The 22,228-nt window shown below is 44.3% G+C and overlaps 1 protein-coding gene across 1 annotated transcript; it reads left to right on the forward strand.

Moving 5' to 3' along the window:
- The first annotated feature begins 1,364 nt into the window (after positions 1-1,364).
- On the forward strand, positions 1,365-15,005 carry Cplx4 (complexin 4). Its single transcript, XM_027402626.1, has 3 exons — positions 1,365-1,531; positions 2,833-2,920; positions 14,778-15,005. The coding sequence occupies exons 1-3, from the start codon at positions 1,365-1,367 to the stop codon at positions 15,003-15,005; spliced, it is 483 nt and encodes a 160-aa protein (XP_027258427.1).
- Positions 15,006-22,228: the final 7,223 nt, after the last annotated feature.

Genomic DNA, 22,228 nt, shown 5'->3' on the forward strand with positions numbered 1-22,228 from the left:
AATGGGCATCAGTTACAAATAAGTTTCCTATCCCTCCCATCCAGCTCTTTAATCAGAAACATTCAAACATAGATTAAAGCAGCAGTTCTCAACCTTCCTAAAGCTGTGACCCTTTAATACAGTTCCTCAGTGGTGACCCCCAACCATAAAGTTATTTTTGTTGCTACTTCACAACTCTAATTTTGCTACTGTTATGAATCATAATGTAACATAAATATCTGATTGCAGGATATCTGATATGTGACCCTTGTGAAAGGGCTGTGCAACCCCCAAGGGGGTTACTACCCATAGGTTGAGAACTGCTAAATTAAAGACTTAGCTACACTCAGTTCTTACCTTGACCTGAAGAAAGCCATAGCCAGAGAGAATGCACTGTTACAAAGCACTGTTGAGGCTGTAGCCAAGTTCAAGCATCACCCAGGAAGTGCACTGTGTGCGAAAGATAAAGTGCTCTAACACCAATACTTACTGTGCCCCAATGCATACTGAAGACTTGACTCCCGTGGGGTCTCTGTCTTAGTGTCAAAAACATCCTTCTCGTGAAGATGAGTGGCACTTCGGTGTAGCAGAAGCAGCTAAGCAAAACTTCCTGGGTGAACTAAAGACCATGACTCACCCCTTGAACCCCCATGCCTGAATTGTGTATTTCTTTCTAAGACACCATTCCCAGTAAAGCGGGACCAAACTGAACTGAACCCCAGAGCAATGCTTGCCTAAGACTCTGAGTCCAGTGAGATCAGATATGGATCAAAAGCATTAGTTTTGCTCAATAAAGCACTCGGGTTTGAATCTCCCTGGACTATTTCCAACAGGATGTTGTACTCCAGGGCTGGGATGTGGAAATTCCACAGCAGCCATAGAATCAGTTGCCTCCAATTAATGTAATTGAAATGGGACTCTTGATGAAGCCCTGCTGTCTATATAATTTGAACTTGAGGGGATGGGAGCATTGCTCAAAGGTAGTATGTTGGCCTGGCACTCTATCTCTAGCTCTGGCCAAATAAATAATGAATAAATAAATAAAATAAAATTTAGATGGGTAAGGAAAGCCGTGCAGAGAATGGGCAGGGTTTCTGCCCCGTAAAATTAGCTGAGTGTATTAATCATAAGGCAGAGGTTGCATCTGACTGTGGGCTTTAGTAACCGGAACCATCTGCCTCTAGGCTAAGAGTTCACCCTCTAATCCAGCTTACGACTAGCAAAAGCACTCTCCCCTATCCTGTGCCCTTGGACAGAGGAGGCCTCGCAAATCCTTTGCTCCCAAATGTGTGGCTGTGGTTGAGAACGTTGGGAGGGTTTACTTTGGTCTGGCTTTGTTTACTGTCAGGCTTTGACTGGGTTTCAGTTCTCTAAGGGCAGAGACCATGGCTTTCTTTGTGAAAAATATGATAAGTAACCAAGTAAAGAATTTAGGATTTGGAGGTGGGTCTGAAGAAAAGAAAGAAGAAGGAGGGACCTCAGACCCCGCAGCAGCTCAAGGGATGACTAGAGAGGAATATGAGGAATACCAGAAGCAGATGATTGAAGAGAAGTGAGTACCGTGACTTCAGTCCCCTGTAGAACAAACGGTCCATCCCGAGTACAAGCCTCCAGTGCCCGGGGTGATGGCTCTTGGCTTCTACGGATGCTTTTCCTTTGACCCTTTCCCTCTAGCCCGATGAAAGTTGGTTCTGCTAAAACAGAACCCTGTAGCATTGCTGCCTCTGCATGCTACTAATACAGATGGAAGTGAACAATAGTCCACCGTGCTTAACACAGCATAACACTTCCTGGTTTAGGCACATTTTTAATTGGCCTTGATTTGATTGGTCAAGGAAAAAATGGTGGGTGTGTCTTTTTAATTTTTCTGATTAAAGGCCTTGGGTCACACAGGTGTGGGCATTGGCGGGCATTACCAAATGGTACACTTTGAAGTTTGGGAAATTGAATTGCATGCAGTGTTTTTTCTTCAAAAGAAAGGTAGAGGGTGTATTCTCAGTGGTTCTCAATCTTCTGAATGCTGCCACCCTTTAATACAGTCCCTCATTGTTGCTGTGACCCCCAACCATAACATTATTCTCATTGCTACTTCATAGCTATAATGTTGATACTGTTAGGAATCATAATATAAATATTTTATACGCAGCATATCTGATTTGTCACACACATCCCCAAAGAGCTGTGGCCCACAGGTTGGGAACCTCTGGATTAGGCCCTCCATCCAGTGAGTACCCAGGCTGGCATGATGGGAATTGAAGCTGTTTCATTTGTAAATAGTGCTTCTGACTAGGGAAGGTAACACTGCTTGAACACTGTCACTGGGGCCTGGCAGCAGTGACAGTGATGGGAAGCAACTTGGCACCATGTCTCCTAACACCACAGGCACCTCCGAAGAATGTCTCAGTCTTGGAATAGGAGGCCTGGTGTTTTTGCTTCTGTAAGTGCTCAGGGAGGGGTTTATTAGAAATACAACCTCCCCACCTAAAAGGTTGAGTCAGCAGAGGAGGAGCACATGTGGAATCTGCCCTCCCTGTGGGTGATTGTCAAGGTCAGGGTTCAGGACCACGCAGCCCATCTACAGTCATCCTCCGAATGCTCTCTGCTTACTTCACAAAGACATTCCCAGGCCCCACTGCCCCAGGACTTTGAGGTCCAGAGTGCTGGAGTGCAATGATGATAATAAAATAGAAGCAGATACTGGGGACTTGGAGGGGGAAGTCTACATTTTTCCAAATGCCAGTGGTCAGTGGTAGTCAAGTGTGACCCAGGGTCCTGCTCCCTGAGAACCAGCTGGAATATATGGGGCTCTCTATCTCCTATGACCCTGTCCCCTATTCTTTACCTATTTTTTAGGATGGAGAGAGATGCTGCATTTACTCAGAAAAAGGCAGAGAGGGCATGCCTCCGAGTCCACCTCAGGGACAAATACAGGCTCCCGAAGGTAAGAAAGTGTCTCATTGTACCTTAATAAAAAAATGGAGAATGTTTGATTATCAGCAAGGTAATGTTGATGAATAAGTGTATGTCCTAATTTACATATGTGCTATTATAAAAAGAGCATTGAACCTGTAAATGGTTTAATTTCTATAAATTTCCTGTTTGACTCAAAAAACATGAATACTGATAAATGAGATTCGTGTGTGTGTGTGTGTGTGTGTGTGTGTGAGAGAGAGAGAGAGAGAGAGAGAGAGAGAGAGAGAGAGAGAGAGAGAGACTCATATGTGCACATTTGCATGTATAAATGTGGGCATGCACATGAGATGGCTCAAATGTGGTCAGAAGACAACACTGGAACTATTCCTTATTTGAGAAAGGGTCTCCTTGTTGTTACAGAACCTCTATACATCCATACACAGAGACATTTTTTAAGTTCTTTCTAGGTGTTGGGCATTGTATTTCACATATACCAATTCATTTAGGGCCTGTTTTTACCTCCATCTTATAGCAGACGATACAGGCACAAGGCAAAGAGCCTTCCTACTCCAAGCCAGGGTCTTACTTCCTTTGTTTCCTGCCTCTGTTGAAAGGGACAATTGGTCTCTCTCACTTTGGAAGGTGCTAGAATAGTGGTGACTCTTATGTGACATCTTTTGAGAAGGCACTATGGTCCAGTGTGTCCCTGGCTACTGGAAAGAGGATGTATTGACATGCTATGGCTCAGATATATCATTCCAGGACTTGTCTCCCAGTGGCAGAGGGCCAAGCACTTGGCTATTCCCACTTATGTCTTGTGTTTCCCTCCTGCCTCAGTACTTCCTGAGGCACTACACAGTTCTGTGAACTGCCCTGCCTTCACCCATACAATGGGTATTGAAGACTATATTCTGAAAGTGCATTTTCTATTACAGAACAACCAATGTAAAAGTCCTCCTAAGTGCATCCAAAAATGAGCCACGTCCAAGTCGGCATGAGTTAAAATTTCCTTCAATGGATCCCCTGAAGATCCCTGGAAGAGACCTTCCAGGTCTCTTGTTCCCAGCAAGAGAAGAAAATGTCATTGAGTTTTAAATTTGTTTTCCCAGGCATCCAGTGAGTCAGGAAGAAGGCCCCTGCTCCACTCAGCTGTTACTTTTCTCCCTGTTGCTTGCATTTTAGAAAGGAAGGAACTGTTAAACCCCCCCTTCCACTCTAATCATCGGGTTGATTTCCTGAGACTCTCTGGTGGGCTATGTGAAACCTGTCCTATGGAGGCAGCCTGTGTCTCAAGTACAGTGCTGAGAAGAAACTCCCAGCAATGGATGAAAGCAGTATAAACATTACTTAGAATGGAATAGATGGGGCACAAATCAACACCACACACGCACACACACACACACACACACACACACACACACACACACACACACTCATCCAGGCATAGATCTTCCACAAAGGTTGAGCTTTTAGAAGCTTCACTTTGACAACCGTTCTGTCATCACTCAGTGGGGCTCTAAGGGAGGTCAGGTCTCTGGCATGGCTCTGCCAGGGTGACACGGTGCAACTTCTGATAGCCTCACTTCCCTCATGTATAAAAGGAGGACAATGACACCCAACCTCATCTGAAAAAAGCTTTGTCTGAGAAAGCAAAGAAGAGCCAGTACAGCACATGGCAAGTAGCAGGACCTCACTAGTTAGAGGTGGGGTGATCAGTGACCACAAGATTGTCTAATTTCCTCATAGAAACCATCAGGGATCTAGGGGACTCAAGGTGAGAACAGCCGTGCATGTCATCAATGCAACAACTCAGGCTCCTGAACCAAAGGACTTCACCTTTGCTCATCCCTGCTCTAATGGGGAGTTTATTATTCTTGCTCATTTCCAGACTCAGGGGTGGGGGGCTTAGCAGCATTGTCTGGACTCTCAATGCTCTTCAAAGAACCAGTCACCCTAGTTTCCATCTGCCAAGCTGTCCTTTGGAACCAGAGCTTTCCACTAGAAACTATATGAAGAAATGAGCTGTTTTTAAGGGCAACTTCTGTGCATGCTCTTTGGGAAACGGTGGTCACCACATCCACATAGACAGCTGCTTGCCAAAGCCAGCCGGCAGTGGAGGACGAGGGACTGGGAAACCAGCAGCAGTAGAGTCCCGTGGTTTTCAGTGCATGACTTACTCATGCTCATACATGCCCTTCCTGCCAAAGCTGCCTCCAATGCACAAGGCTTGGAGACATCACCATCACCCGATTGTTTCAGTTTCCAGTCTGTGCACATGTGTGCATGCATATGTGCAATGGTTGTGTGTGTGTGCATATGTGCCATGGGTCTGTATGGAGGTCAGAATACAGCCTCCCTTGTTGCTTGCCTTCTCCACTTGTTATCTCTGCATATGCCAGGCTAGCTGGTTTGTGAACTTGTCGAAATTGTCCTGTCCCCACCTCCCAGCTCACCACAGGACTACTGGTTACAAGGCACGCTGCACAACTGCGTCCAGCTTCCCATGGGCTCTAGGTATCTGAACTCATGCCCTCATACTTGTGTGGCAAGCACTTTAGCCATTGAGCCATTTCTCCAGGCCAGTTCCTGATTGTTTGCAAAAGTCCTGCAGAGGAGGACTAACTAACTGCACGCTTTCACCTCCCTGTGCACCCGAGAAAAAACTCTCGCAGCTCAGGAGACTTAAGGGAGTCCCGGAAAACCAAGTCTGAGTGTGCCTAATGAGTTACAAAACACATTGCACCCCGGGCTTCCTGACCACAAGCAAGACAAAACACAGAAGGATTCGAACTCAGTCCCTGTACCTATGGTATTGCTGCCTGTTCTTTTGGCTCCCAAACAATTGAGGGCAATTTTTGAACTCTACCTGTCTTAAAACTACACTAAAACAGTTGGGTAACCTGTACCACCCTACTGCCTGACCCTTTTAGGGACAAGTCACTGAGTCCCACTCCCATGAACACCAGGGTTCCCCTGTCTTCATAATCTCTAATGGTTCACAGAGGCCTCCCTGGCTACCTCAACTCCAAATACACAGATGAGAATTTCACCCAAGCACACCTATGGTTCATTGACTAGTTGCCTTTCAGCTCCCTGTGGTGCTTTTAGATTATGGTTGCTTTTTGTAAAATTGCTTCTCTATGGTGTTTTACAAATTTCCCAATGGTGTGAGAAACACTGAGAACACCGCTTATGATAGGATCACCTGCTTTTTGCAAAGTATATAGAACTGGAATTTGGCATGGCTCTCTGTGAAAACAGAACCTAAAACTGTGCATTCAAAAAAAAAAGAAGAAGAAGAAGAAGAAGAAGAAGAAGAAGAAGAAGAAGAAGAAGAAGAAGAAGAAGAAGAAAGAAAGAAAGAAAGAAAGAAAGAAAGAAAGAAAGAAAGAAAGAAAGAAAGAAAGAAAGAAAGAAAGAAAGAAAGAGAACCCAGGCAGTGATGGCACACTTCCTTAATCCCAGCACTTAGGAGACAGAGACAGGTGGATCTCAGTGAGTTCATGGCTAGGGTGGTCGACAAAGTGAGTTCCTAGACAACCAAGGTTGTTACACAGAGAAACCTTGTCTGGAAGGGGAAAAAATCAGGTCATATTCCACTTAGTCTGTGTAGTACCAGATGCAGCTGACTTCCCCAGCCTCAATGCATGGCACTTGTGGATGCCATTTAGCTCCACCTTTATGTGCCTCCTTTGCTTCCTAGAGTTACCTGTTCCCTTTCCCACTCACGGATGAGGTTCAGAGAGCAATAGTCATAGGAGCCCAAGAGGGTCAAATGCAGCTCTGGAGACAGGCTGAGGTCAGCATTGGGACAATGGCTCCCTCTCTCCAAGAACAGCCGCTCTGGGACGGTGCCTCCTGCAGGCATGACCATGGAACTCACCCCGGAGGCTGCCTGCATGAATGATCCCCAATGCCAGGTTCCCCCTAGTGGTAGTCACTCTCCCAGACCTGTGGGGTGGTAGCCGCATTAGCAATCTGCAAAACAAGTATCTGGATGACAGTTTCCCTTTTGACTCCCATCCTTTTGCTGTCGAGGAAGAGAGTGTGCATTTTAAATCTTCCTGTGTCGTACTGGGAGAGAGTCCTAGGAACAGTGCTCTCCGCTTTAACTGCTAGGATGGAATGATTCTGTAATGACATTAATTGGATGTGAATTGACAGAATTAGAATATTAAACTGCAAGAGAAGATGGGAGGTATGAAGCAGGGGTGCTAAAAAGGCCACCCTTTTGTTTAAATATTGTCTCCAGCCAACTTGTCCCAGTGGCCACCCTGCTGGGTTTGACATATTATAGACAAATCTTCATTTTGCCTGGGACTATGCCACAGAGCCCTTTCCAATGGAACCTTTGGAGTCTTCTCTGAATACCATGGTCAGAATCTGAGCTGAAGACATATGCATGCTGCATTTAAAAGCAAGAGGCCCTGAACTACCAACAAGTGTCACTCCCCTGCCACTTGCCCTCTAGTCACTGGCTCTCTGATAGTGGTCCCAAGGCGGCTAGGAACCGAGTCACTACATGCTTTCCATGCAAGGTCATCTGAGGAACATGCCATCATAGGCATCCCCCAACAATCACTAAGTCCTCTCCCTAGAATAGATCTGGCTTCCAGGATGGCCACCAGGCTTCAGCTCCTTGGCACCTGTGCCTGAGTGCTTTTAACTTTTTATTAGATTTAGTTTTTGCTTCCAGAGACGCACACATCATAAGTATGCACTCAATACACAATCCTGAAAAGTGTGTAAACGGAGAGATTTACGAAAGATCTGGGAGCTTACTGGGATGATTATTCCTCATTTACTGCTTTTCCATGCCCCAACTCCTCATGCCCTCTTTGAACTGTCTCCTCCACAGTGCTAGACATTAGAACTGAACGGGAATGGCTCTGGGCAGAGAATGACCGGACTCCAGTGAGGCCCTAGCAGCCACCCCTCCCATACAGCATTTGTAGCATGTGCAGCCCTGTGTTATCTGATGACATCTACAGGAGGTGAACAGTCAGAGCAGAGTGTTAACAGACCGCAGGGAACCGGACCAATTCAGCATGTCCTAGGCTATTCATTCACAACACCCTAGGGTCACCAACACCATGGTGACATAGCTGCGGGAGGCAGTTTAGACCTGTTCCCTTGACCAAAGCCAAACAAGGAACAGATTTGAGAAAAAATGGCTTCCCAGGAGCTGTCAGGTTTAATGAGGATGGCTGTGTCTCATTTAGGAATTAAAACTGTATTTTCTAAAGAGGCTATTTGGTTGGTGTTTCTTAGGAGAGAGGGGATTTCACTCTGTTACTGGCTGAAAAAGCAATAGTGATCTTAAAAACAGAGCAACATAGGCTTTGGGTGGCCATTGATGATTGCAACAGATAAGGCGTCAAATAAATGCAGTAACCATGTTGCAGCACTCTAAGGGATATATATATATATATATATATATATATATATATATATATTGTGTGTGTGTGTGTGTGTGTGTGTGTGTGTGTGTGTGTGTGTGTGTGTACACACACACACACACACACACACCTACCTATACCAGTTGTCGGATGTTCGTCATCACACACCGAGGCTGTGTTGGGTTCCTCTGGTTTTTGGTTAGAGACCAGTGGATAATTTAAGATGCATAGTGTCATCCATGTTCCTGTTAGGTGGGATCACCTCTACCACTTAGTTATCTCTTGCTCAGCACCTTCAGTGTCTCCTTCTCTATGGACTCCATTGAGGAAATTGCCTCCATCCCAACTAAAACAACCAAGCAGCACTTTTCACCTGAGCATACCTTCACTGGCTTGGCTCCTGCCTGCAGGTTCCATCTTCCTTTAGCTCAGAGGTTCTCAACCTTCCTAATGCTGCAACCCCTTAATAAAGTTTCTCAAGTTGTGATGACCCCAACCATAAAGTTATTTCATTGCTACGTCATAGCTGCAATTTTGCTATTGTTATGAATCACAATGTAAATATCTGATATGTGAACCCTGTGGCGCAGTGGCCCACAGGGTGAGAACCACTGCTTTAGAATGTCAGTGGTCTATCCACACAGTACCTTCTTGTCTGAGCCCCTTGTTTTCTTAGCCCCAGTGGTCACTTCCACCATTCAGTTTCCTCTCCTCCATTTACCCTTCTGCTCTGATTTACCACCAACTCTATTGTTTTTCTTTATAGGTTACATTCCCCTCTCCACCCCCATTTTCTAGAATGCTCCAGAGCACTCCCTTGGCCATCTTCCTTGAGATGGCCTCTTCTTCTCACTCAAGCCTGTACATTCCTACTGGATGGCTGCATCTGGCTATTGTTTTCTGCTCCCCCTACATGTTGATGACTCTCAACTATCGCTTACATCTCTTTCCTAAATGCCACTACCTGGTCACCTCACTGGCATATGGAAGTCACACTTGACTCTTCTGTTTGTTCTAACCTCAATCACCAAGTCACCTTGATTCACCTTGTAGAGTCTCAGTCCATCCCTGTTCATGTTGCCCTACTTTCCACCTCTGTTAGGACAGCAGCTCTGAGCCTTGTCACTGTGGGAAGAGGTTTCCAAAATACAGATCTTACCCCCTTCCTTCCCTCTCTGTTTGGGTTTCCCCAAAGACAAACTACAACTTTTAAAAGAACTCCCAAATTGTGACCTCCATGCCATGCTGTGGCTTTGTGGCTTCTGTCTTTTTTCACTGCAGGCTGCTCCATGTTCCATGCTCCCAGGCATGCTCCATTCACCCCACACTGGCCCTGCACCCTGATTCCTGCTCTCGCTTTCCTTTAGGGGAAATTGTTGGTTTAGTACTCTTCTTCCAAAACTTTCCATGGCTTCCTCCCCCACTGAAGGATGGACTGGGTCAGCCTCCGCCAGGTCCACTGACTTTGGTGCATATCCTTTATATCACAGGTTCTCAACCTGTGGGTCATGACCTCCTTCAAGGCAAATATCCCTTTCAAAAGAGTCACCTAAGACCATCAGAAAACACAGACATTTACATTATAACTCATAACAGTAACAAAATTACAGTCATGAAGTAGCAACAAAATAATTTTATGATTGGAGGTCACCACAACATGAGGACCTATAATAAAGAGTCACAGCATTAGGAAGGTTGAAAACCACTGCCTTTTATCATCTTAGGATCCTAAATATTCACAGATGCCATGTGCTTTTCAACAGGACTGGCTTCATCTTTGTCCCAGTGCGTAGCATTCATATTCAAACAGGCATACACATGAACACATACACATACTCAGAGAGAAAGAGAGAGAGAGAGAGAGAGAGAGAGAGAGAGAGAGAGAGAGAGAGAGAGAGAGAGAGAGAGAGATATACAACTGCTGATTGAATGGTTGTTATTGAGCTAGCAGAGAATGAGAATAATAGCCCATACCCAAAGAAACATCAGAAAGAACCTGCCATGAGAAGTATATTCAAATACATTTTCATGCAAAAAACAGGGCTGGACTGGACATAACAGTGTTGCATACAACAAGAGGCTACTTTATATTATAACTAAAATGTCATTTTTTTTCTAATTCAGTAAGTCCCATGTTTTAAATAAAGCCGCAGATCTTTCTAAAAATGAGCCCTGTCCCCAGACCACTCAGAATGTATATGTAAGTCAGGCCAAATTAATAAGAGAAAAGAGTCCCACAGTGTGCCCCAATCCTATTAACAGAATTGTCAATCTGGGTCAGTCACTGGAGAGCATGCTGTCCCCCTGCTGAGCTGTGCGACTTAGTTACACCTGGTGTTTGTCTGCCACATGAAGGGCATTGCTCATTATGCAAGTCTCTCAACCCAGTGGTTTTTAAATGTATCATTTGAAAACTCCAATAGAATTTAATTTAAAATTTGCTTCATTATGGTTCAAGGCTTCTTCAGAAGTCTTTTTTTAGGATTAAAAGTCCTTGGGGCTTCTGCAGGGTCTGAAGCACTGAGCCTGCCTGCTTCCAGCAGCTGCTTCTGCTGATAGGCAGCAAGGAGGCCATGTGAAGTCCCCTCCTGTTGCCTCCCTCCTCCCCACTCCTCGGCCTGCCCTGATTCCCTTTGCCCCTCCTCCTCAGCTCCCTAAACAGCAGTGGACTGAATGTCCAGAGGGACATGACATCCTGAGACACAAAGAAGCCGGATTTCCTCAGCCACACCAGCTTTCTCACTGAAACCTTCAGAAGTCCATCAGTGTCAGATAGAACACCAACTCAGAGAGGCAAAGAAGCTTCTCAAGATTACACACCCTGTATATGGGTGATGGGGAACTAAACTGACTTGATCATATGGACCATATTGTCTTGCTGGGCAACTCTGGTAGCCTGCTGGATTAACAACCACAAAAAGACATTCCTAACAAGGAAAATGATGACCTGTGTCACTGACCTGGTACTTGTGTAGTTCAGATGGGCCGTGAACTGTTGACAATCTTTCTGTCTCAGCCCTCCAAGTGCTGCAGTTATAGGCATAAGCCATTACACCCACAAGAAATGATGCTTTTGTAAGCATCTGCTTTAAAGGACCTGTGGCAAGAAGTACCTACTGAAGGCCATGATGTCATACATCAGGGAACATCAACCCATCCAACTGTTTGGTATATCACACACCCAAAATAAACCAACAAGCCTCAAATGGAACCAGATCAGATTCCCCTCTCATCAAACAGGTACTGGCTTAGCCACACTCAGCTTCATGAAGGCAGAACAATCTAAGATGACAGACACCTCATCTCAAGTGTGATCAGAGATGAAGGGGCAAAAGCCAGAGAAGAGGAAGTTGGAGATCCAAGGTTATGTTCACTCTTGGATAAAAGGTCAGGGGTCAGTCATAGGGAAGGACACTATCAGAATATGGGACTGTTTAAATAACAAGGTATATAGCCTGGCAACAAAGCCTGCAAGTCTGGTGAAGAGATTAAGATGGCCAACTTGCAAAGAAATAGTTTGTACTTGGCTGTATTAAAAACGCTCCAAGGTGATATCTAGAAATGACAGCCAGCCAGTTGGCACTTGTCTGTAATCCCAACATTTACTTGGGAGGCTGGGCTAGCAGGATTGCCAAATGTTCAAGGCCAGACAGACTCCATAGTGACAACCAGACCAGCCATGTTGCGGAGCCAAATCCTGTCTCAGTAACAACAATAAATTGGGCATGGTGGAACACACCTTTAATTCTATCATTTGAGTAGTGGCAGCAGTAGGATCAGGAGTTCAAAGCCACCCTTGGCTACATAGTAAGTTCAAGGCAAGCCTGAGCTAAATGAGACCTAAAAAAGAAAGAAAGAAAGAAAGAAAGAAAGAAAGAAAGAAAGAAAGAAGAAAGGAAAGAAGGAAGGAAAGAAAGGAAGGAAGGAAGAAAGAAAGAAGGAGGGAGAGCGGAGGAGGGAGGGAGGAGGGAGGGAGGGAGGGAGGGAGGAGGGAGGGAGGGACCCAAGAATTCACTTTTAGGAAGGTCCCAATGATGCTATTGCTGCCAGAGAGAGTCCCAGTATAAGAGCAACTTTGGTGGAAGTGGGATGATGGAGATCCCTCCTCCTGGTTGTCAGGCATGGTGGATCCCAACATGGAAGGAAGCCATTAAGACACTTTCTTAGGTGCTAATGCTTTGTGCTAGGTTATCCAGACAGATGGAGCTGAGAGATCCCTCTCCCCCCCCCCCCCCCCGTAAGGAGAGTAGGTTCAGTGTTTCACGACACTGGCTGGCTGGTCCCTGCCTTCTAGTATGTGAAGCTCTAAGCCCACAGTGGTCACTCTGTGCAGAGTCCAACCTGCTGACATGTGCAGAGATTTTACTTCTAATCATAGAGGAGGGACAAGGACCCCCAGGATTATCTTTTAAATCATTTACATTTGATTGAGGGATGAAGAAGTTTCTGTTTTGCAGGAACTCAAAGAGAATTGAATGAAGTCTTTTTCCCACTACTCCAGCAGAAATACCCAGAGGGTAATCTACAAGGAAATCAGACCATTAAGATAGGTAAATAAAAACAAATGGAAATGCAGGATTTGTTGGGGACCCCTAGGGATTTACTAATTACTCTCATAATGCTTGAGTAGGAACTAATTAATCTGTTAAGCACTGGGAGGGGCTAACTCACCTGCCAAGTACAAGGCTGGGTTACATCATCTCCAGAGGCTAAGTTGGAAGTCTCATGCTAGAGCCAGACTTGCTGTCACTCTACTTGTATCCAAGTAACTGGGACCCTAGGGAGAGGTTGCTGGGCTCCACATCCCCAAGGCTTGCCTAGAGAAGATTGCCAGAGTTGGGGGAAGGTTTCAGCCACCATGTCCCTCCTAGCCCATTTAGAGCTGGAGAATAAATAGTGCATGCATTATCCTGACGAATCTCCCAGATCCTGTGACAACTGGTTTTGGATCATCTCTGCTAGGCACCCAGGCGAGGGGCATTTCCATCTCTTTAGGTATTGACTTTACCAAGGAACTCAGCAGATACTAATCTGTCTTAAGTCAAATCAGTGTGACCTGACTAAAAGTAATATGACCATGAGTGACTTTAATCAGGAGTACAGGAGGGAGTAAAGGGTATTAGAAAGGATGATGATGGAAAAAGCCTATGTTAGCACCCACCCTGTAGGTATTGTTTGGCCTTATATTTGCTTAGTGGGTGTCATTTGTAAAAATCTGTAGCCTCCACCTGTCCTCCTGCAAGGTAACCTACAGTACACTACACAGAAGGCTGAAGGCCTGGCAGCCAGAAGACCTAGGATCAAGTTTACCTTATGTTACAACTGGATAGAGAATGGTTTGAGAGCTATCATCTGGGACATAAGCTACTAGAAACTATTCCCAGGGGAACTTTTATTTTCTTTAGCTTTTTCTCACTACCAAACACTGTGTAGCATAAAGGGCAGGTACCTAGGGACAGTATACTAGAAAATCCTACTGCAGCCAGATTACTTGGCAATAGAGTCAGTCATACAGTGTACCAGCAAGGAACCACACCTATAATACACATCGCCTACATGCCACACTATATCTGCAGGCACTGGTGGGCCCAGGTCAAGTTAGATATGATTCTGTGTCCCTGAGGGGGCCCCGATACTACAGAAGGGAAGGAAGGAGTTGCCACTAAAATATAAAGATTGAAATAATGGAGTCACAGGTGGTCACTACCAACTCAAATGCCACCCCTAGAGTGGGGGTCAGCCATACTCGCACGTCATGACATGAGACTTTCAGGCTATGTCGAATCTATAGTGCTACTCTGAGAAAGTGCTGGGATTGACCTCCAGTTTCTATGTACATCGAAAGAGGGCTTCTGGGGCTAGAGATGTAGCTCCATGGTTAAGAGCATCAACTGCTCTTCTAGAACACCTGTGTTCAGTTCCCAGCACCCACATAGCATAGTGACTTACAACAGTCAGTTCCAGAGGCTCCAATGTCCTATTCTGGCTTCCATGGGCACCAAGTAAACATGTGCCTGTGGAGGCCACATGATGGCTCAAAAACATCTGTAACTGCAGTCCAGGCACTGCATGCACATGATCCAAATGCATACAATTAGACAAAAACCCGAGAGAGAGAGAGAGAGAGAGAGAGAGAGAGAGAGAGAGAGAGAGAGAGAGCTTCTGGGCTTCCATTTATGGGTACCATTGATTCAGTAGGTCTGGGGTAAGATCACAGAATTTCTAATTCTAACAGTCTCCTAGGTTATGCCAGTGCTGCTTGCTCTGGGAGCACAGTGAAAAACTTTGGGGAGAGAAGGCTCTAGTCAATCCAAGATGCGTAGAGTGAAGGATCTCCTACCATGGAGCTGCAGCCACTTCCACTGCCTCCAGGTTTAAGCATGTTGCTCTAATCACTCATTACTGACAGTCCTTTGTTCAGCTAGCTATCCAGTTGGTCAATTTCAGAGTTATTTCTCTGTATATTTTCTGATTGTTTTTTCACAGAGTGAAATGGATGAGACGCAAATCCAACTGGCTGGGGATGATGTGGATTTGCCAGAAGATCTCCGAAAGATGGTAGATGAAGACCAAGATGAGGAAGAGGAGAAGGATTCTATCCTTGGGCAGTTGCAGAACCTCCAGAACATGGACTTGGATACCATTAAAGAAAAGGCACAAGCCACCTTCACAGAAATCAAACAGTCAGCAGAACAGAAATGTTCTGTGATGTGAGGGGTATTGGGGTAGTGGAAAAAGAGGGAGCTCACCTGCAGGAAGACAAGTCTCCTGGGGGTGGGGGATGATCATAATGTGTCATAGCATAGCGAATATATTTAAGGAAGCCATGATGATAAATCTGTCTACAAACACGTAGACAACAATTCAGTCAATCATGATGTCCCTAGCAGAGCACTAACTAGTGCTTGCAGCAGGGAACACACTTCCCTTTTTGTTATAGCCATGAGTAACTAGGAAGTACCAGCTACAAAACTATGGTGCACAGCCATCTGGTTAACGGTCTTTCGGACAGCCAGAAGGAACCAAACAAAAGCAAGTGGCATTTCCTCTCCACTTTCTTTCTTAGCGAGTAGGGTCTCATGATATCCAACCACAAGAATGATGCCAGTTACCTACAGAGAAAGGCACCTAGTACCAGAACTACAGGCAACAGAGGAATCAAACAACACACCACTTCTTATTCCCGGCATCCTTGATATCTATGATGTTTTTTCTTAAATATGGCTTAGACACTGTGCGAGTCACTTCTCTTCTGTGATCACATACCTGACATAAACACAGTAAAGAGAAGAGAGACCTATTTGAGCTCACTGTTCAGAAGGTCCACTCCATGGTTGCTTGGCTCCAGTGGATTGAGCAGGAAGGAGAGAGGATGGAGTGGGGAGCCAAGGACTAGAAACACCCAGTAATCCACTTCCTTCGGCTAGGTCAAACCACATAAGATTTCCAAAAAACAAATCACTAAACGGACACTTCATGTTGACAACCCAAATTTTCCAATAGCCATTTGTCATTGTCCCATTGAAGACTACCAGCTGGAGGACAAGCTCCCAGCACATGATCCTTTTAGAGGACACTGCCTGTCTAAGCTATAGCAGACATGATTTCAGCCAAGTGGCAGTGGTGATTAGTGATGTGGTCAAAAATAAGAAGCAGAGGCAGAAAGTAGACTTCACCAGCCCTATGCACAGGGGGTCATCAGCAGGTTTAGAATGACCTTGAAGGAGGTGAAGTTCAAGGGTGAGAGATGCTAGGAGAGCCATTGCTACCTGTGAGTGGAGCATGGTTCCTTCTGTCTGAACTCTGATAGCTGTGGGAGCACGGGGTAGACAAATGGTACTAAGAACTTCAGTAAAGCTGTCATTCTTTATCCACTTAGCTTCCCCGTCCGTGTTTCTTTTCCCATTGTTCTAAGTTCTACCCCTCAGCCTGCCTTCCAGGACATTAGACTGACATTCTGAGCTAGTTCTCCGGGTTGACACAAGTGTCTTTTCCTCAACATCAGCTCTTTCAAAGACAGTGAATCAATGCTTTGCCTCCAAAACACTTAGATCTGTTTAGCCAACACCAACCAAAACAAAACAAAAGGAGCTTTTTAGTGATTCTATTCATCCTAGGACACAAATAAGGATAGAGAACCATTTTATCAAGAAGAAATTCTCTATTAGAAGGTAATAAAATGCAGCTTCATGCTATAAAAGCATGCGAATAAAACCAAGCAGTGAAGTTCAGAACTGATGGCCCTTTGCAATGTTTAGCTCTGCTCAGAAAGTCCTGGTGAGTACTGGTGCTGTGTTTGAGGCTGATTGACCTTGTAGCAGCCACAGCACCTCACACCACAGACACACTCTAAAACCGCACCCATCTCCTATCAGAATTAGTATGAGTTGTGATTCATTTTATATAAGTAACTCTAAAATATAGTTTTAAATGACATGTTAAGTGGATGCCTACCTCTGTCCTATAGTCAAGTGAGTGGTGGGCTGGGCTGGGTGAGGGGTGCTGTGTCTGCCTGAGATTTGGTGACATTTTGTGGTGACATAAAACATGTATCTAATTATTCAACAGAGCAGCTGCAGGATGGTACAAGGATTTACTTTCCTACAAAATATGAAACCAACATGCCCAAGGACATCACTAAATTGCCACTTCATCTTGACAGCCCAAACTACCACAATGCCATTTGGTCATTGCCCCAGTGGAGCGGCACACCCTGTAGAGGCCTGGCCACGATGCCACTTGAGTCACAATGTGCCACACCATAGCACTACTCCACAGCAAACCCCAGCACCAGTACATCACAGCAGCATACCATAACGCCACAGCGCATAGCACAACATGACACCGGATTACACCACAGCACCACAACACCACACTGCCACACCATAACGCCATGTCACAGCATGACATCGCAAGACCCCACAATATAATCATCAGAGCATACCACCCCACACAAAGAGCATGCATGTTGAGTTACAGCATGACAGATGCCAAGCACTAACTTTGACCACACCCCAGAACATCAGGCCAGATCATATCACCTCAGTTAACACCAAACCTCAAGTCCATGGATGGAGATGAGGAAGATGTGTATATTAGGTTCAAGGCTTCTTTTTTGTTTGTTTGTTTTTGTTTTTCGAGACAGAGTTTCTCTGGGTGGCTTTGGAATCTGTCCTGGAACTCACTTTGTAGACCAGGCTGGCCTCGAACTCACAGAGATCCACCTGCCTCTGCCTCCCAAGTGTTGGGATTAAAGGTGTGTGCCACCACTGCCTGGCAAGTTCAAGGCTTCTTAACTTTTTCTTTCGACCCCTTTTATCTGAGAAATTTTTACACACACTGGTGTTTGTAGGTATATAAATGAATATTCACTGAAAGTAAATCATAAAAATATTGAAACAATTTTACATATAATTTTAGCATTCATTAAAATAAAAACATATATTCTAAAAAGATAGATGTACTTATTTATTTCTATGTAAAATATTAGTTCTTTGCTGAATATTTGCTACTGTAGGACATTATCTTCAACATTTTTGGGAGTTGATCAATATTTTGATTTTAGGCTGAATGTGGTGACATACATCTATAATCCCAGAACATGGGGGTTGGAGTCAGGGTGATCATGAATTAAAGGCCAGCCTTGGCTACAGAGTGAGTTTGAGGCCAACCTGGGCTACATGAGACCATGTCTCAAGAAAACCAAAACCACATTTAAAAAATTTAGAACTATCCAATGCTGAGGATGCCACTTTGTGTAAACATGCAGTATAAAATGACAGGTGTATGTTTAAAACCATTTCACACTCTGCTGGAAACTCTCTCCTAGTCCTCAGCCAAGATTCATTTAGCAACTTGTTATGAAATTCAAATCAGAAACTCAAATGCAGGGTTTCTTTGCATGTGTCTGCATTTGTGTTGTGTATGTGTATGTTGTGTGTATATGCGTATTCACATTGGTATTCCAGATGCCAGATGCTGACACTACCCAGTCTTCCCTCGGTTGCTCTCCACTTTATATATTGAGGCAGTGTTTCCTTTGAATCCAGAGCCCACCAGCTTGGCTAAGCTAGCTAGCAACTCTGGTCCAGGGATCATTTGTCACTGCCTCACCCACCTGGCCTGGGTGGTGGATGGCACCTTCTAGTAGGAGCCCAGATAAAAAAAGCTATTTCAGGAGGAAGTTGACTCTCGCCTTTCACTGGCTTGCCCTTCTCTCTCTCTCTCGTCAGAGTTGATTTGCCCCATTGCCCCATTGCTGCTGCTGCAGTTTCCATCACTGAACTGTAGACAGTGTTTCCAAACTTCCATCTTGGAACAGGGACCAGGGGCCAGAAGCTCCCCAGAAGCCCTCCAAGCCTCTAGTGCCAGTCTGTGAGTACTATAGCACCCCATCTTGTGTACGGAGTGAGTGCCAGTAGTCCCTTCAGTGAAGGACAGTTATTCTGGGACTATGCTGGCTATTGAGACAGCCAGCATCTCAGGTGTGAATTGGCCATTTTACTATTTTAAATCTCACTTAATTCATATATATATGAATTTATATAATTATATATTATATCACATTATATTTCTATATAATATATATATGGAGAGAGACAGACAGAGAGAGAGAGAGAGAGAGATCTTTGGTTACATTCCTCTAGAGAACTCTGACTAAAATAGAGGGCCAGGGTTAGGTGTGATGCACACACCTTTGATCCCAGCACTCAGGAGGCAGAGGCAGATGGAGCTCTGTGAGTCTGAGGCCACCCTGGTCTATCTGGAGAGTTCAGGTCAGCCCAAGACTACCCAGTAAGATCCTTCCTCACACTTTTTAAAAATGAGATTTGAAATGATTTATTTACAATAGCATTAGGAAACAAAATTCTTAGCAATAAATTTAGCAAAAAATATGGAAAACCTGTATACAGAAAACTGAAGCACATCCATGTATTAGAAGAATTAAAGTGTCCTGGTAATTCATATCCTCCAAATTGGTCAAGTCAGTGAGATCCCAGCCATAATCCACATGGAGGAATGGGTGAACTGCTCCTAAAGTTTCACTAAAAAGGCAAACAAAGTTAGAGGTGCTGAGTAAATCTAGAAGAAAACAAGATTGGAAGATTTGGTTGCTCAAGGCTTTCTTGAAGCTTCAGTAACCATGACAATGTGGTACTGATGCAGATGGATCACTGAAACAGCATACAGAGCCCAGAAATAGACCTGCCCATCCATATCAACCTATTACCCAGACTTTTACAAAGATGGTTCTGAGAGGTCCCATGTACTTCCTTCAGTTTCCCTGAATAGCTTCATCTTTTATAATGATTGTACAATGCCAAAATCAGGTAGTTGACAGTGGTTCAATGCATGCAACTAGTTTGCTGCCATCACTTGCTAGGTTTGTACAACCATCATAATCAAGATACAGAATTAATTCCATCACCATGGAGACTCCCTGTGCTGACATCATCATATCCATCCCATACCTTTCTGATCACTAACGACTGTAAACTACTGATGTCTTTACTCCCAACCAAATGAGTTTGTTTTGGCAGTGGTACCAATGCAATCCATGAATGAATTAAATATGCAGAAATATATTACATCTAGACCCTTACCTCTAACTATAGCAAAAACTTTAATCCAGTATGGAGTAGACCTAAGCATAAAGCATTAAAATGAACTAAATATACTCAATGTCTAAACACAGGGGTCCTGAAGAGCAATTTGTCTTTTTATCCCCCTAAGAAAGTAAAGTTCTTCTGCCCCTATGGTTTTAAAATGGAAGAGCATTTTATGTAACCCCTCAAATTTAATGCAAGAGTTGGAGTCCCAGAGTGCTCTCCTACTCAGCACAGGAGCTTCTGGAATGGTCTGTCACTTTTTTCTTGTCCTCTTGTTCATGTCCCACAGTTAGTCCAATGCCTCAACAGAATCATCACCACCAGGTGTAAAGGCCTCCCAGAAAGTGTTAGGAATCTGATACAGCCCCCTACAACCACAGCACGCAGTCCTGGAAAACCTCAGCAACATATTCCTTCCCCAAGACTGAAACAGCTCTCGAAGGCAACACTAGACCACTTAAGAAGAGAGCTCCCGAATGTCCTCTTCCTCCTTAAGTCTTGTGTTAGTTCTTAAATTTTCTCTTAAAAAAATTTCTTGTCATTTTTTAATTCTGGTAAAATATACACAGCATGAAATATGACATTTTCTGGGTGAAGGGCCCTAAGCACATTCACGACTTTGCTTAATTAAGGGCCCACCCGTTTCCAGGACTTTTTAAACTTTCCAGTTGAAATTCTGTACCCAGAAAACAACTTTTCTTATGACTACCTCGCTGTGGGTTCTAATTTATTTTTCTATGAATATTTTGCATTGGTTTGAGGCATAGTCTCAATATGTATCCCAGGCTGGACTCTTAATTCATCATCATTATCCTCCCTGCTGCCACTGCTGTCCCAGGGCTAGGCTTACAAGGCCCAGGCCACACGCCCAGCTTGCATCTGTGAACTTGACTCCTTGAAGTATTTCACATGAGCAGAATAGTGCAGTGTCTGTGTTTTGAAGCTACCTTGTCTCACTTATCATGCCGTCTTCAAGGTTTGTTCATGCTATAGCATATGTCCTTGTATGTTTCTAGATTTAGTATTTCTCGTGTGTGTGTGGGAGGGGGCATGCAGGTGAAGGTCTAAAGACAACTTGCAGGAAGGAGTCAGTTCTCTCCTTTCAGGACATGGATTGGAAGACTTGAGCTGAGGTTGAACCTCACTCTTGAAGATTGAGTAACATTCTACTACATTCGTGTGTGGTATTTTACTCCGGAGAACACTTAATGCCCCTCTAAATTGTGACTGTTATGAGTAGTGTGCTAAGAATGTGGGTGTACTTGTGTCTTTCTGACTTCCTGCTGTCAGGTTCTCCATGTGTGTTTGTGTGTATACATGTGTGTACATGCACATGTAGGCCAGAGGTAAAACTTGAGTATCATACCTCAGAACTCGTTTTAATGTTTTTTTTTAATTTACTTTAAGATAATGTCATCCAGTGTTCCCAGTGCTGGAATTACAAATGTCTACCAAAATGCCTGCTTTTTTATGTGGATTTTGGGCACTAAATCCTGATCCTAGCACTTGCATGGCAAATATTTTACTAACTAAGCTATTTCCCAAGCCCCTCGTTTCTGTTTTGAGTGCTTCTGCACAAACAGAATAATTGGCAGGTTTTTCTTAACATTAGAAAGAGAAGTGGTATCAAAATGTGGAATCACGAGGATTAAATTCAGGTTCAGAAACCCTCTAAAATTATCTTTTAAAGAATTTAATTATGAAAATTTAAACCTAACCCAAAATAGAACAGTGCAACCAATCCCCTGATTCTGAACTCTTGCTTCTTAACTCTAAAATGCTATTAGCCTTGGAGAACTGTGTTTGCACAGCTCTATCTAAATAGGATCAGTCCTAGGCTATGTGACTTCTGAGGTATGGAACGATGGAGTGTGTATGCCAACCGGTGTTTGCTTGCTTTTGTAAGTTATTTCAGAAGCCCCTCAGACTTTCAAGTTGTGTTTCACTGAAGATCATTCATTTAACTTACAAGGCCTTCAGTGAGTGCCTGAGCTCCTCCACTTAAATGAAGACACTTCTGGGCAGCATCTGAGATGCTATTGAAAGCATCTGGGGATAATTAGATTTCTCAGGACATATAGAATCAGCACTTTTAGGGCTTAAAGGGTCAACGGAGAAAGCACAAGAAAATGGATCCCCCCAAAAAAATCATTCACAAAATTGCAGTAAACTGAATAAGTTAACTAACCCCCAATAGAGTGCCATAGAGTTGTCAGAGCCACTGAGGACAAAGAATCCCACCCCCTGAGATTGCATGGTCTTACAGCAAGGTGGCAGTGGCCCTGCAAGGGAAGCCCTGTCTCCTCTATTAACAAAGGCTCACATCAA

The sequence above is a fragment of the Cricetulus griseus genome, chromosome 2, assembly GCF_003668045.3.
Source record: "Cricetulus griseus strain 17A/GY chromosome 2, alternate assembly CriGri-PICRH-1.0, whole genome shotgun sequence".
NCBI classification, from domain to species: Eukaryota; Metazoa; Chordata; class Mammalia; order Rodentia; family Cricetidae; genus Cricetulus; species Cricetulus griseus.

Excerpts from the sequence above, each read along its gene's own strand:
- Cplx4 (XM_027402626.1), top strand. The coding sequence starts at position 1,365 with ATGGCTTTCTTTGTGAAAAATATGATAAGTAACCAAGTAAAGAATTTA. Across the intron at positions 1,532-2,832 it reads AAGCAGATGATTGAAGAGAA|GATGGAGAGAGATGCTGCAT; the intron begins GTGAGTACCGTG and ends CCTATTTTTTAG. Across the intron at positions 2,921-14,777 it reads ACAAATACAGGCTCCCGAAG|AGTGAAATGGATGAGACGCA; the intron begins GTAAGAAAGTGT and ends GTTTTTTCACAG.